This window comes from Barbatula barbatula (assembly GCF_947034865.1).
Source record: "Barbatula barbatula genome assembly, chromosome: 6".
NCBI classification, from domain to species: Eukaryota; Metazoa; Chordata; class Actinopteri; order Cypriniformes; family Nemacheilidae; genus Barbatula; species Barbatula barbatula.
This window is the reverse complement of record NC_136765.1, coordinates 19,065,854-19,081,884: the sequence shown is the minus strand read 5'-3', so window position 1 is coordinate 19,081,884 and position 16,031 is coordinate 19,065,854. Positions and strand designations below refer to the sequence as shown.

The 16,031-nt window shown below is 39.3% G+C and overlaps 1 protein-coding gene across 1 annotated transcript in view; it reads left to right on the top strand.

The window, feature by feature from the left end:
* The window catches only part of slc8a1b (solute carrier family 8 member 1b), a 62,962-nt gene extending 47,123 nt beyond the window's left edge, over nt 1–15,839 (top strand). Inside the window, exons 4-7 of the mRNA XM_079458832.1 lie at nt 1,847–1,989; nt 2,486–2,585; nt 6,093–6,368; nt 11,508–15,839. Coding sequence (XP_079314958.1) covers nt 1,847–1,989; nt 2,486–2,585; nt 6,093–6,368; nt 11,508–11,884 — 896 coding nt within the window. The 3' untranslated portion in view covers nt 11,885–15,839. The remainder of the gene's footprint in view (nt 1–1,846; nt 1,990–2,485; nt 2,586–6,092; nt 6,369–11,507) is intronic.
* The last annotated feature ends 192 nt before the right edge of the window (nt 15,840–16,031 follow it).

Genomic DNA, 16,031 nt, shown 5'->3' with positions numbered 1-16,031 from the left:
TCGTTAGCTGTTCTTCAGTCAGTGATTAGTCACTTTGTTTCTCATCAGCTGTTCTTCAGTCAGTCATTGGTCACTTTGTTCCTCGTCAGCTGTTCTTCAGTCAGTGATCGGTCACTTTGTTTCTCGTCAGCTGTTCTTCGGTCAGTCAGTCATTGGTCAGTTTGTTCCTCGTCAGCTGTTTGTCAGTCAGTCATTGGTCAGTTTGTTTTGTCGTCAGCTGTTCTTCAGTCAGTCATTGGTCACTTTGTTTCTCGTCAGCTGTTCTTCAGTCAGTCATTGATCAGTTTGTTTTGTCGTCAGCTTTTCTTCAGTCAGTCATTGGTCACTTTGTTCCTCGTCAGCTGTTCTTCAGTCAGTGATTGGTCACTTTGTTTCTCTTCAGCTGTTCTTCAGTCAGTGATTGGTCAGTTTATTTTCATCAGCTGTTCTTCAGGCAGTCATTGGTCACTTTGTTTCTCGTCAGCTGTTCTTCAGTCAGTCATTGGTCATTTTGTTTCTCGTCAGCTGTTCTTCAGTCAGTGATTGGTCAGTTTATTTTTCATCAGCTTTTCTTCAGTCAGTGATTGGTCAGTTTATTTTTATCAGCTGTTCTTCACTCAGTCATTGGTCAGTTTGTTCAGTTTGTTTCTCTTCATTTCATCTCGACTTTTAAGGTCAATACTTCTAGCATTTCTTGTTCACATTATTTAAGCTTTTGTTTAGAGAGCTTTGAATGTTGTCACCGGGTGGTTTTGTGCCCAGTATGTATATCGTGGATAGAATTGTCTGCGAATGCAGCAAGAAAGGGTGAAATGTGGAGGAGTATTTTGCTATCTCGTGCATCAACCAGCAGAGGAGTGAGCAAAACATCGAGTAATTCACTATAAAAGGACAACAGACCATCTATAAGAATAAATATGAACAGATTACACGGTGATAGATGAACATAAATCATCAAGATGCAGAGCGAGCGAGAGAAAGAGAGAGAGACTGTTTAGGCTACAGGAGCAAGTCGTTCTGCCATTAAACTGACAGTGAAGCTATTTCATTTCATTTATGCAGACGTTCCTGTCTTCAAAGCTTGGAAACATTGTCATCATAACATTGTTTTATGAATATTGTCGTTGTTGGTGCAACAGTTATGCCAGCTCAGCGCGTGCACCAAAAATTATGCAATAGAATAGACAGTAAGAGAAAGAGGGAGATATGTGGGATGACTGAAACTGTTTTGAAATTACATTTCTGCTGAAAGGACTGTTGCTGCCCAGAGCATTTTAATTTTCTCCAACCCTTCCCCTTTGTCTATACACAACAGTGTCTGCATGTGTATTTGGGTTGAATTTCTCGAATGTAACTTAATTTTGTGTCCTTTCCAAACCTCATAATCCCTCTTTGGCTTTGGGTCTGCATCTGCTGCATCCCCTATGGCCCTTTCATTTCATTGTGTGTGTGTGCGTGTGTGTTTAATTGTGGGTGATTGATTGGGATAAACCCAAGCACACAATCAGGGGGTGCTTATGACACACAATTGCTACCTTGAAAATCCCACTGGGCCCATTGAAGTTGTAACACATGAAACAAATGAGAAAAATTCTGCTAATGACATATGTCAATGGCCTGTGTGTGCACTTTTATTTAAAGTAGGCCCAGTTTTCACAATTTACCCAAGAAGGGATCTTTGAAGTATTTTACCTCGCAGAGCCAAATTCTTTCAACAAACCTGCATTTTAAAATTGACCCACAATCTACATTATCTACAAAAACAGTTGAACATCCGTTTATACCCAGAAACACTTGCACAGGGTGATTGAATCTTAAAATCTCAAGGTTCTGTTTTCCACTTTCTGATTGGTGCTGTTATTTTCAGAAGAGAAAGTGGTGGGACTGGAGGAGGAGGAGCCACTGACAGGCGAAGAGGAAGAGGAACGTCGCGTTGCTGATATGGGAAAGCCAATGCTCGGAGACCACCCCAGGCTGGAAATCATCATTGAGGAATCTTATGAATTTAAGGTAATTATAGCTACATCATTTATTTAAAATCACACTCTTGACTTAATCCACAAAGCCATTTCTATAGTATAATACAATTGTAGAAATTAATGAATCAGTATTTATTTTGTCCAGTTGAATCCTCTTAAAAATGAGAAAGGCCTTCCCCCAACACCGCTTTCATACGTAGCAAGTATTAAATGACAATTCATAGTGTGTGTTGACCACCTTTTCCTAGAAAAATGATTATACTTTCTAATAGAAACATAAGACACACAAATCTGTAAGCCAGATAAACATATATACTTTAGCCCACACGCTCTCGCCAGGCACGCTCCGATCCCACACACACTTCACTGCTGGGCGGAGCAGAGAGCAGTCAAAAGCACTCAACCGGCTGCACACCGTCTGAAGTGTGTGCGTATATGTGCGTGCACACTTTTCTGTGGATGTCATTTCTGTTGAGCTGAATAATAAGTGCTCATCCGTGTTCTTTGTGTGTTCTCTCTCTCTGTAGAACACAGTTGATAAGCTAATAAAAAAGACAAACTTGGCTCTTCTGGTTGGCACCAACAGCTGGAGGGATCAGTTCATTGAGGCCATCACAGTGAGCGCGGGTGAGTATGCTTGTGAGCATTCATATGTTTAGTTAGGGGTTGAACCGTTTATTATTTATTTTCATCATTTCAATAATTTCCTGACATTCGGGTTAGCAATTATAAGCCACAAGTGCTTTTGAGGATAGGTGTCAATGTGTATAGGCCTTTTTCACGCTTCTGGGTTTCCGAATGCGGAAGACTCCTTTGTTGTGTAAAGACATTTACAGCACTATGTATATATATATATATATATATATATATATATATAGCAAAGAGAGACTAGACAATTGTAACCCAATCAATGAAAACGCGAAAGCCGGGATGTTTCTCTCCAAACAGTGTCTAAAGTTTTGTTTATAATATTAAAAAACACTACACTATACTACACTGAAAACACCAAACACAAATCATGGCCTCGTAAATCATGGCCTAATGTTTAGAGAGTCAGACTCGTGACCAGAAGGTTGCAGGTTCGATCCTTTTTTCCCCTACTTTCTCCCCGGGCGCTGCAGTGATAGCTGCCCACTGCTGCAGGTGTACGTGTGTTCAGGACTTGCTGTGCATGTGTTCACTACTCTCTGGATGGGTTAAATGCAGAAGTCACATTTCGGGTATGGGTCAACATAACTGACAAATAGGTCACTTTGATCATGACAGAATTTTATTTTCGGTGAACTGTGCCATAAAGGGAATAGTTTACCCCCCAAAAGAATCACCCACATGCCATTCCAAGCCCGTTCTTGTGCAAATAAAAGATGAATTATTATTTTATGAGATTGTCAATTGCTGTAAAAATATATAATCAGTGCATCGGGCCTTGCGTTGAAAACGCCGTCTGATAGACCTGTTATCTCGCATGTTATGTTGTTAACATGAAAAGAAACCCATTTTGCACGCTTGATTTGTTTTGCTTTCTATTATTGACTGTTTAATACATTGGAAAAGCAATATTTCGAGAATGAGAAATTCCCACTGATGCACACGAAATTAAACTCAGCAGCCTAATTTAAAGACGTTCTTCTCTGTGCAAACAGTAAGAAATTAGAGCACAGATGAAGCGGGGAAAGAGAAAAGGCGAGACGGAGAGAGGGAAGTTTGTTTTTTCTGAAGTAATTAGCACTCGCAGCATGACCTCAGAGAGAAGAGAATGAGAGAGCGGTGCTAGAGTCTACTGTGTATGTGGACCAGGTGATGGTGACTTAGTGATTCACACTTGAACACCTCTCAGCGTGCCAATTTGTGCTCTGGGGCAAAGCAAGGTTAAAAGCATGTGTGTGTGTGTGTGTGTTTCTCTGTTGTCAGAACTGACCTGTAATCCCCTTCACACAACTGTAGACAGTCAAGTTGACTGCTGTCAAGACCACTTGTTTGGTTGACACAAAAGGAAAGATATTTGGAAGAATGTTAGCAACTGAGATTTCTGAGGCACCATTGACTACCATAGTCAAAAAAAATATTTGTTGAACACAACATGAGAATTTTGGACAAACAGTTCTGGGGGACCTTTGACACCATTCGAATTTGTTCTACTATGGCACTATGGTGCCCCAGAAATCTCAGTTGCTAACATTGGCTTGGGTCCCTCCTCCATATCATATGTACTGTGTCAGTCACATTATTAACAATTTGACGTCTCATACAAATCATCGAGGGGGGAGTTACATCCTAAAGTTTAAAACTTGGGGTTAGTGGTCGGTTTAATTCACAAACCCAACGTCTAAGGTACGTGTAGAATAGGTGCTGTTTTTGCTGGGAATACTCTGATGTTTAGATTTGCACAGATATATGAACATATTCAAAAATGGGAACAGGAACATTTCTTATCTAATGCTACTGAGAAAATATATTTTCCATGACTTTTATCAGGACACAAAGTACACACACACACACACACACACAGAGACAAAGAAACTCAAAAGGTCGGCAACTAATGGCAGTAAATTGAAGAGTTAAAAGTTTAAACGCTTTTTTAAATGTCAAACTCTGTAGACCAGCGAGAGGATTTATCTGGAAGATAAGAATGATGTAAACACAACTTGAATACTGTGTGTTTGTGAATGTGTGTTTATCTAAAGTGTGAAGGCAAAATTGTGCCCATAAGATGAATCTGACAACCACAGTTTAGGGACATTAAGGGGCGTATCAGAAAAATGTTTTTCGCTGTCAGATTTTTTTTAAACGCTCAACATAAAGGCCTTGAGTAAGGTTTATTTCACAGAAGGATTATATTTTTTACAGCAATAGTTGTTAGGTTTCTATCAAATATTTATATATCAAATCTTGTTCCGGTATCAAAATAAATATTTCTTACAGCTTGCTTGCATCGGTGCACCACATTTGACATACCTGCTCGTGTTTTTATTTAACTTGAGCATCTTGAGCATGTTTTAAGGTGTATTCCAGCCTTAGGATTTATTTGATCAAGAATCATTTGTAAGTCGCCCTTTGCCGTCAGAACAGAATGTCCAAAAGATGACTAAATCCACCATGTCTTTGACTGTGAGCTGCTGTGTGAATAAGAGAGATTTCTGAACATCCTGTAGCATCTAATCACACTTTAAAGGAACAGCCTCACCTGTCAGCCGCCTGTGTGTGGGCGTGTGTAAGCTGCTCTCTTTGCTCTCTCGAGGAAACACAGCACCAACAGAATATCAAACAGATTAGAACCTGTCACCGAGGACATGCGCGTCTCACGCGTGCTCTACATATCGAAAGCAAGCTCACTTTCTGTTATTTCTGTTATTTGTTTAATGCTTCTCTTAAAGTATTACGTGCAAGAGTGTGTGTGTGTGTGTGTGTGTGTGTAACTAACGTGTGTGAGACTTCAAATACGTATACTTTGTGTATATATATATATATATATATATATATGTGACTTGATATATGTAAAATCAAATCTTTCTTTCCTTCCTAAGAGACCGAAATGTCATGGGGGCTTGTAAGGGCGTGCTATCTATTTGCTAGGGTCTTTGGATGGTTGTTATGGTGGTTTGCTTCCAGGCCCAATATACACACAAATAGCTTTTAATTTCTCCTCAGGTTATATAAGCAAGAAGTTTTATTTCAATATTTTGCAAATATAAAACAAATCGCTCACAAAAACAAATCATAAACATACATTGACAGCGTACGCTAAGTGTTAGAACAAAATACAACTAACTGAACATTTTAAACTGAATCAAAACATAAAAAACATCTTTCAGGCTTATTTAAAGGTGTAAAAACACTGCAAATTTACAAATTGAAACAAAAAGTGCTTCTGGCACAGTGTTGTTTAAATCTTGTAAACTGGTCTAAAGCAGTGATTCTCAACAGGGGGGCCGTGGCCCACAAGGAGGCACTGGCTGACTTCCAAGGGTGCTTCAGTATGACTACTAATTTAAAATGAGACAAAATGAGAATTGAAACTTTTCCAGTTAATATGAAGTTCTGAAATATTGAATTGGGTAGAGATGTTGTGTTTTTGTGAGTGGGAGGTGGCAGTATTTGCTAACTATTTTCTGACAATTCCTCAACTTTCTCCAGGTGAGGATGACGACGAAGAAGAATGCGGAGAGGAGAAGCTTCCTTCCTGTTTCGATTACGTCATGCATTTCCTCACCGTCTTCTGGAAAGTTCTCTTCGCCTTCGTCCCGCCGACCGACTACTGGAACGGGTGGGCGTGTTTCGTGGTGTCAATTCTGATGATTGGCCTTCTGACAGCTTTCATAGGAGATCTGGCGTCCCACTTTGGTTGCACCGTCGGGCTGAAGGACTCCGTCACCGCTGTCGTGTTCGTGGCATTGGGCACTTCGGTTCCAGGTAAGAGATATACAAAACGCAACAGTGCCTTTTGCGTTTCAGGTAGGGATGCTCCGATCCACCTTTTTTGCTTCCGATACCGATTCCGATACCTGAGATTCAGTATCGGCCGATACCGAGTACCGATCCGATACTTAGGTAAAAATTTTAAAGTGCACAATTACTTAATAAACTATGTGCATTGCTGTGCAAGACATCAGGCTCGACTTAACATAAATTTCCTGACCCCGTAAAACAAAATAACAAACTAATGATTCACAAATTTAGTAAATAGTTTATTGAACCAGCAAAACAAATGAAAAATAACACAAAAGTGTTCACTATCTTTGGACAAGACATTCAAAATTAAAGTGCAAATTAAGCAGCTGAATATAACAACAGCTTCACTAGCTTGATAAACGGGTATAAATAAATGGAAACAAAATCTCTTAATAATTTTTAAGAAAGTGCAAAAATAATTAAAAAATCAATTCGCAAAAAAGCTGCTGAAATTTAGCAAAAAAGTAATAGCTTTACTGCTTTAGATATTCAAAATAACAAGAATCAGATCTTTTTAATGCTTTAGTCACTAAAGCAAAGTCCACTTAACTAAACTAAAGTTTAGTGAAAATAAAATTTAACATCCAACACAGAAACAGATGAATAAAACGCTAGCTTCCCTAGCTTAGTAAAACTGCACATGTTTGTTGCATTTAACGTGGCATTTTGTGGCACAAAATTCTCATCCAACCAGTGTGCGGTTAAACTTAAAAGCGACACGTCGCAGCTCCAGATATCGGTTGTAAAACTCACCGCATTGACATCTTTAATTTTTTCTGATATGTGTTTGCAGACTTTTTGTTACAGTTCAGGTAGAGATAAATATCAGATAAATATTTACGCTTCGGCGTGTCGTACTGCGGCTCCAGGTGGTTTATAAGTAGTCTGAAGCCATTTTTCGCAACGACGGACAGCGGTTGCCCATCAATAACAATGAAAGCGGTGGAACTTATTGGCGTAGCTGTTGTAAAATAACTCCAAATGACAGATATTTTGGCTCGCTCCATGCTGTTCGCTGCTATATGTTCACGTGCACTACGTACAGAGCACGTTGCTAGCGTATGATGTCACACTTTGCTAGCGTATGATGTCACACGTTGCGCAAAGCACAGCCGCCCACGAGAGAGTTTAAGCGCCGGTGTCTCCATGAACTTTTACATCGTCTAGCACAAATTTTATGTCAGATCGGGTATCGGTGACAAATTGCACCGATACCCGATCTAGAATTTTATTACGTATCGACGCCGATACCCGATACAAATATCGGATCGGAGCATCCCTAGTTTCAGGCCACCATTTTCATTTACATGCTACCATTTATTGTAGAATGTATGATGTCCAGGGTCTTGTGTGTATGCTGGACTACGATTATGATATATCATATAATTATGCGAAGTATGGCTCCTTGCTACATTGCACCCCATATATTACCCTCATTAGTCATGATAACTGTTATTTAAGACTGGAGAATGAAACACACACCGCCTCGCTCATGAACATGAGAGAAATACACACGCTAAAGAGATTGAGTTTGCCGGAAGCACGGTGTGTTCACCCTGTTTAGTATTCCAGACACACTGGACTGCTCATAGAAGAAACGCTGAGAGTGCAGAAAAGAAATATTACCTCTCTCTTTTCATTATCCCTCCATTTGACTGGTTTTATCTAAACACCCCTTCTATGGGTTTGGCCATTTCAGCTACATTCATCACTAGCTGGTGTATAAAATTAAGCTTACAGCCAAGCGATCTCTGTAGACAAACATTGTCGAATGTGATTGAACAAGTAGAAGGAGGCTCAGGTGCACAAGGTGGGGTTTATAAAAAATGATTTAGTGAGTCTGATGAGGAAGTGCCTGACCTTAATGATGTGTGTGAATGGGAGTAAATCCCTACAGCCATGTTCAGACATCTAGAAAACCTTCTTAAGAAATAAAAGCTGGTAAAGCAGAAAATAGCAGACCATGATAGTGCTGTAAATGTAAAATAAACGGAAAACGAAAATGCTAAATTATTAGGGCTGTTCAACGATTAATCGCATCCAGGATAAGAGTTTGTGTTAACATAATATTTGTCTGTATATTGTGCCTATTCATTTTGTACTTATAAATACATGCACATACGCGTATGTATTTAAGAAAAATATAAAAAACAATAATTGTTTAAATTAAAAAACTAATGAAGTGTTTGTTTCCGAAATTTGAGTTTTATTGTATTAGTTAACTGTATTTTATTAGTTATTATGGCAAAATCAAAACAACCCAACTTCAGTTTTATTGATATCAATTGGAATGCACAATCTTTTATGATTTATCTCATTTTGGAAAATATACTTTTCAAAAATGTCCTACATTAGTTACATGTATGTGTTTATAAATACAAAATTAATATGCACAGTACACAGACATATATTATTAAGTAAACACAAACTTTATTCTGGATGTCATCAATCGTGATATGATAGAACAGCCCTAAAAATTATTATCTGTGGGTTTGCATACGCATGCTTTCATTCCTTTAATTTTGGACTTTCGTCTTATTGTTCCCTTACTTTCTTCATCACTTTTTGATCATCTGCACGAATGAATGTAGCAAACATTCCCATACCCTTTCAGTATGAGCGAGAGCATCAGTTAAACTTTAATGGCATGCACAAAATCGCATTTCCATTCGTTTGTTTGCATGTTCTAAATAAACTTCAAAAAACGGTTCATAATCACATCTACAGATTTTCTTCTGCTGTTGATTGATTCCAATTGTGCTTTTGAGCACAGTTTGACAATGACAAACGTTGCGGTATTGAACAGTTAGCAAATGTGTCAATCTGTTGCTGGATGAAAGCCAGTACGACAGTACGAAAAAAAACGTCCAATTAGCCGAGCGCTCAGTCCGAAAGCAGAAGAATGTACGTTGACTGATAAGCTTGCTTTTGAATTGAAAACAAAGCATGTAGATTCAGCAAACAGTTACATCTGTGAATTATAAGGCGTACTGCATATCTATGAAATATTAAATGGCTGAATTAATTTGAAATTGTAATGGATTTCTAGGAGCCATATTTCTGACATACGCCGGCTGAATGCAGTCCTGCTAATGCGCTGTTGTGTGAAAGGTTTATTATAGGAATTTTTTTGGCTATGTGGACTGAACATTTTTTAGCTTGCTTTGTAATGTCTAAACAGTGTCATTATAATGTCACTCTAATGGCCTTTACAGACATATATAAGCTGTGTGGCGGAGGTACAGACACATATGTAGTAGAGAAAGTGTTCATTTAAAGTGGTAGTTGAATTTGTCTCCATGTGCAAACTTAAGCGGTTTGAGGTCTGTAACAGTTTCAAAGTCTGGAACAGTCTCCAACGTCGATCCGTTTTAACTCTGGAAAGATTAACTGAGATAAAGCTTTACATCGTCTTGACACCCACGTTAGCGGCAGTTGTCGTCCACGCGCTGCCAGGCTGTTTGGCAGGACTCGACACCAGACTGGGTGTTAGCTGAGTCTTAACTGAGAATTTCCATGGTAATGCCATGGAAACAGCTCCTTCCAGGCTGTTGTTTACAGCAACATACAAGAATGGCGAAGGATAGCGAAAAGGAAAATCTGAGTTCAGAGATGAGTGTTTGCTGTAAACTCTCACTTTGACCTTGACTTTATGGTCCTGGACTGTGTCAACTCCTGTAGACGTCTAAACATGCCGGTGAGTCATTTTTGGTCCGTACATTCGCAAAAAAAAGCTGGTTGGTTTTGACCCATGGTCAGGTCAAATGTGGACATTTTCAGGTTGATTTAACACAACAGTTGGTTTTTGTCCTTTTTGAACCAATCATGGGTTGAAAACAATCCAGTTGGCATTGAAGGCAATAAGAGAGATGATACTTTTTTCAGATTTGCTGAAGTTTTTGCTGTCGCCAATTTTCCCGATGAAACATTTGTCATCATTTCCTTATATTTTAAATATTCCATATAATTTTTTTTAAACCCATAAGGTTTTCACCCAATATAGTTTTTCATTAGAACATTGGTGGTCATAATTGTGACCCTGAATTAAGTAGCACAGGAACATTTTTTGTAAAAGCCACAAATACATTGTATGGGTCAAAATTATACTAGCCTTGCCATAGGAACATAGTACTGTAGTAGTTTTTAATTTTGTAATTCATTAAAGGAACGCATAATACCATGGTATTATATTATTACTGTGCTACTTTTTGTTCATTAGGATTTGATCCAAGCAATGGTCAAGCAAAGTTTAAATCAAGATAATTATAGTTTACAAAAACCCAAATCTGGTTATGTTAATTGAAATCAAATAAACAATACGTCTAAATAATAATTAAAAAGGAAAACTATAAAAACACATGATTAATGTTTTAAGTCAATATAGCAGTATAAAAATAAATAATAAAATGACAAAAGCACATAATAAAATTGCTAAGAATTCAACTAAAATGAACATGATAACAGAAAAAATATAAAATAGAAGCTATGTCAAGATCATAATAAAACTGTAATAACTTTAACTATAATAATTCCTTTATTTTTCGTTTTCATGAACACATTTCATTTGAGATTCCCTGCCAGTATCTACTTGAATATGAATGTGTTAGTATGAGAGTGTGTCCACAGAATAGCAAGACCATTAAATGAAAAAAATGGCTCTCTGTGACTGCCGGCAGCAAAATCAACACATCAAGAGCGATCCAGGAGGGTTTTATGTTCTGCACTACATTACCATAGCGAGAGAGCGAGGAAGATTAAAAGAGACGGAGGAAGAAAGAGTTAGAAAGGAAGTATATGTGTCTGGGATTATTTAAAGGCTTTTTCTTCTGCAAGTATCTCACTACTGCCAAATGCGCAATCTGCATCCTGATGGTTTCTTAGCTGTCTGGAATGGATCAGCCTGTAAGCATACAGCTGGCTCTAAAGCAGAGAGAAGCCAAAGTGTTTAAATAGCACACAGCCTTCTGATTTCAACTCCGCTCAGAGGTTAACCATGCTGTTATAACTAAATTACAAATGAGGAGGGGGAGCAAGAGGGTGAAGATGTGTGTGTGTGTGTGTGTGTTGTAACATACTGAAATGTTCTCTTCTTCCCCTCAGACACCTTTGCTAGTAAAGTAGCAGCGATCCAGGACCAGTATGCCGACGCGTCCATCGGAAACGTGACGGGCAGCAACGCCGTGAACGTGTTCTTGGGAATCGGAGTGGCGTGGTCCATCGCCGCTATCTACCACAACTCCAAGGGCCGAGAGTTCCGCGTGCAGCCGGGTAGCCTGGCGTTCTCCGTCACCCTCTTCACCATCTTCGCCTTCATCTGCGTAGGGGTGCTCATGTACCGCCGCCGGCCCGACATCAACGGCGAGCTAGGGGGTCCGCGGACTGCTAAAGTGCTGACCACCATGCTTTTCGTCAGCCTCTGGCTCCTCTATATTGTGTTCTCCTCTCTGGAGGCATACTGCCACATCAAGGGCTTCTAAACACACACTCGCACACACACACACACACTCAGATCTACACTATTTCACACAGTGACACACACGTTCATGCATAAAGATCATAGGAATGAAGACTAAACACAGCTGAGGAAGGCAACAGCGGAGGACCCAGTTTTGGGTTTATGCGGATAACATCCACAAACCGTAGGCCAGTTTTTTGTTTTGTCCACACGCCACTTCTATATCATCACCTTTTTTGTTTATTTTGTTTTGAATGACTGCATCTAATAGGACGGTCTTTCCACAGTGTGGACCACAGCGTATAGACTATGACAGCTTGCTACCTTTAACTACTGTAGTTGCGTTTTTAAGTCGAAACTAGACAGCAGGCGCTGACCTGCGAGACCACAGTGGAATCTGTAAGCTCATGGAATTCTGGGTAATGTAGTTCAGTGGCTTTTTTTCCAGTGTTTTTTGCTTTGTTTGGAGTGAGCAGTGCTGCACTTTGCCTGCGTGATAGAGATGCAGGCTTCTAGGATCTGTAGACACATTTTTCAAAAAATTTGGAGTGGTCGTAACCACAGGTTTACCTCTTGGAGATTTTCACAAACAGCTTAGCGTCGCTTTCAAGAGCAGCTCCTAGGGACTCGTTTCTGCGAAGGCCAGTTTTTAGCACCGTAAATTCTTTTTGCATTCAACAGCTGAGATCAGAACAAGATTTAGAAGAGTTCAGTAGAGACCGATTTAATATCTCCCAGCACTAAGCTTTAGAGACTAGCGGTGCACCGATGCATATATTTTAAGAGCCCTGAAATGTCAGTCAGAAGGATTGTGCTATTGAGAGCTTTGGAGACACATTGATTTTTATCTAAAAGGATGAATATTTCGACATACTGCACTTTGTAAAAGATTGGATTCATTTATGGTACCTCATTTGATCGATGGATAATCTGTGAGGTCAGTATAGAGTGAGATGTCTGTCTCTAACAGGTCAATAAAATGGCTATCAAATGCTTTTGTCAACATCACATCAAGAGTTTACAATGAAGACTGTTACGTTCTTTCTTAAAGTACACACACTACACAAACGTACACTACAGCCACACCATGGCCGTACTTTCTTGTTTTTCCAACGTACACATGCAAGCATGCAGAAGCGGTAGTCTTTGCTTGACAAACTTGCTCGATATAATGCGGTTAGACTCAGAAAAACACACTCACTCGTCTACGTGGAGTTTACGAGGGCTCTCCCTCCACCAGGGCTGAGAGCGCTTCTTTCTACTTTGTAGATTCGCTGCATATGAAGCTGTAAGGTATCGTAGAGTAGTGGTTTTAGAAATAAGTCGTTTTTTAAGGTGGAAATTGTAGAATCTGAATTTGACTCTAAACAACAGCATGGGCCCAACATAAATCATCAAATCTGAACGTGTTTCCTAAAGTAGCTTTGGCTTAAATTTTTAAACAAGAATTTTTCACACCTTTCCAAAGTTAGATTAAGTGAGCCAAGTCAAAAAAGAAATGTGTATTGGATGGGGCGCAGTAGATGTGACATCAATATTTTGGGCTCCATCTATTGGTGTAGGGAATTTGCCAAAGGCAAAGATTTTTCTTATGTAGAGCCGTCCCACAGCCCCTGAAGTAGGTTTTGTATCTGAAATCTTATGTTTTTTTACCCACACCAAAATGTCCTTGTAAGGATTAAGAGGCCTTGGTGACATTTCTTATGGGTGTTTGTATCTAATTCGAGAGACCTCCGTCTCTTTTACTGCATAAGAACAGCAACTTTTCTTGTGATGGAGCGTCTCGGGTGTTTTGAAATGTGTCGCTTGATTTTGAAAGAGAATAGCTGAATGCCTGTTTATATAGTTGGTGTAGTTTTGTTAGTTTTACGTGTTTTAATGAAAGGAAGCATATTGTACCAGCTCCAGGGCTTTCCATTAGGAAACCTCGATGATCTTCAGTACTTGATGAAGACGGCCTGCTGTTGCTTGCTTATAAGCTCCACCAGAAAGACACTACAAACGAAAAACAATCGATATAAAAACACATACAGACGTTTTTCCTGAAGCCTAATATCTATTTAACCAATAAAAAAGAAAAAAGATAAAGGTCGAGGAAAAGGGGGTTTGGTGAAACTATGTGAATTACAGCCATACTCTAAAGTTCTGCCTAGAAGACTTTTACGAACTCTCGTTGTGCTCGCTCCCCGCTGGCACTGAGCTGGAGGCGTGTCTACACTCACGGGCGTGTCCTACGTACGAGGTGTTCGAACTGTACATGGTCTCTATGGTTTATACTGTATATGTATTTGCTTTGGCAGAGCTGGGGGTCGACAATTGTATGTCTGTGCTCTGCGGTTATGGGTGCGTGACTGCATTCGCCCCTGTGAAACATAGCCCCTCCCCTATGCCCCACCCCTTGTTTGCCATGTCCATATTTGGAATGTTAATGTGCTTCGTGTTGACAATGCATGGATGCTAACCTGTCTGTATATAGTACACAGAATTTCCTTCATTAATGTAGTCGACAGAGGTTTGAAAGCTGTATAGATATTCTAATGTTTGTTTGTTTGCTTGATTTTCTTGTTACTAAGTTTCATTTGAACTTGTTTGTTTTTTCTTTTGATTATTTTGAACTTGCACATGTATATTAAAAAGGCAGTATCTGTCGTTGAATACCGGCGCACAGGTGCATGAGCACATGTACAAACATAGGAAGCAATATATCTTGGTTGTTGCCGTGGTTATATTATTTAACAGTATAAAATATTTTGTCACTAAAGAGTTCAGATGTGTATATATATATATGCTGTACAGCAGAGTGAAGACTGGCATTATTACAAGAGAGAAAATACAACATATTTATTCGAGACCTTTACGAACACGAGAATGACAAATATTGCCTTTTGGATTGATTGTTGCAGAGCTTCGTTTGTTCTGTTTTATCTTTGCTGAGCAGTGTGTGTGCGCGCCTGTATATGTGTGTGTGTACCTGATCCGGAGCAGTGTGTGTTATCGGTAAGATTTAACGGACTAAAAATCCATTATGTGTTTGCTCCGAGTCTATGAACCATCTTGAAAACGTCTGCAAACGTAAGGAGAACGTGTGTGAAACGTCAGGTTAACGTTTGCCTCATGTATGTCTTACATTCCTCTGCTCCCTCTTTCTCCCCACTGCTCAGATGGACTGTAGTTTTTCAGGGGTTTAATACTAATCTTTGATAATATTATTTTCTTCTCTCTCTCTCTTTCTCTCTCTCTCTCTCTCTCTCTCTCTCTCTCTCTCTCTCTCTCTCTCTCTCTCTTAAATCCAAGGCCTCACGAACATGTTGCATTAATGTGGCCAGTGCTGAAACTACATAGGCTGTGTGTTGTAAAAACCGCAGAAGTGTATATGTGTGAAGAATTTCTTTATTTAGCGTGTATATTGTATGTGTGTATATGAGTACATGTCACTTATTTATAATGAATAATATGAAGAAAGGTTTGCAAAACCATCTTAACAACGGCCGAAAGCTCTCACGCCAAAGCAGGACTGAATGTATTGTTTGTCCGTGTAATAGCTGGTCTAAATGAAGGAAGATTTTATTATATTGTCTGTCTTGTACAGATGGAGGGGCTCGAGACATTGTTTGTGAACAATCGACATTCGCTAATGCTGTGAGTCATGTTAATGCAAAGTGTGTGTGGCCTTAGTGTGTCTTACACGCTCGTAAGCTTATTAAAGCTTTCTCTATTGTCCTGCTCAACCTCTCTCTCTCTCTCTCTCTCTCATCTCTCTTTCGTTTATGTTGCACTTTTGGCCTTGTTTCACGCTGTTTTGATTGTTAGGTTGATTGAATAATTGAATATGACATTTTTGCGTTTGTTTTTGTTTGGACTTATTTGATTTGTTTGTGTTGCACTCAATCTAATAAGATGGACGTCCATTAACTGTGATTGCTCCCTTAGTACACCTCTACACAGGAAATAAAGTTTGGCATATCCTGTTTAGAGCCAAAGGGGCTGCACTGTGTCTCTTTTTATGCTTGTATGATTTTGTGATGTTCTCAGCAAACACACACACTACACACCAGTAGTCATCAGTATGATGTCATCAGTATGTTTAAACCGTAAATGTTTAAAAGATCATGGGATTGATCATCGTGAACACACATAAGGGGCCAATGAAAAGTACAACCGTACAATTT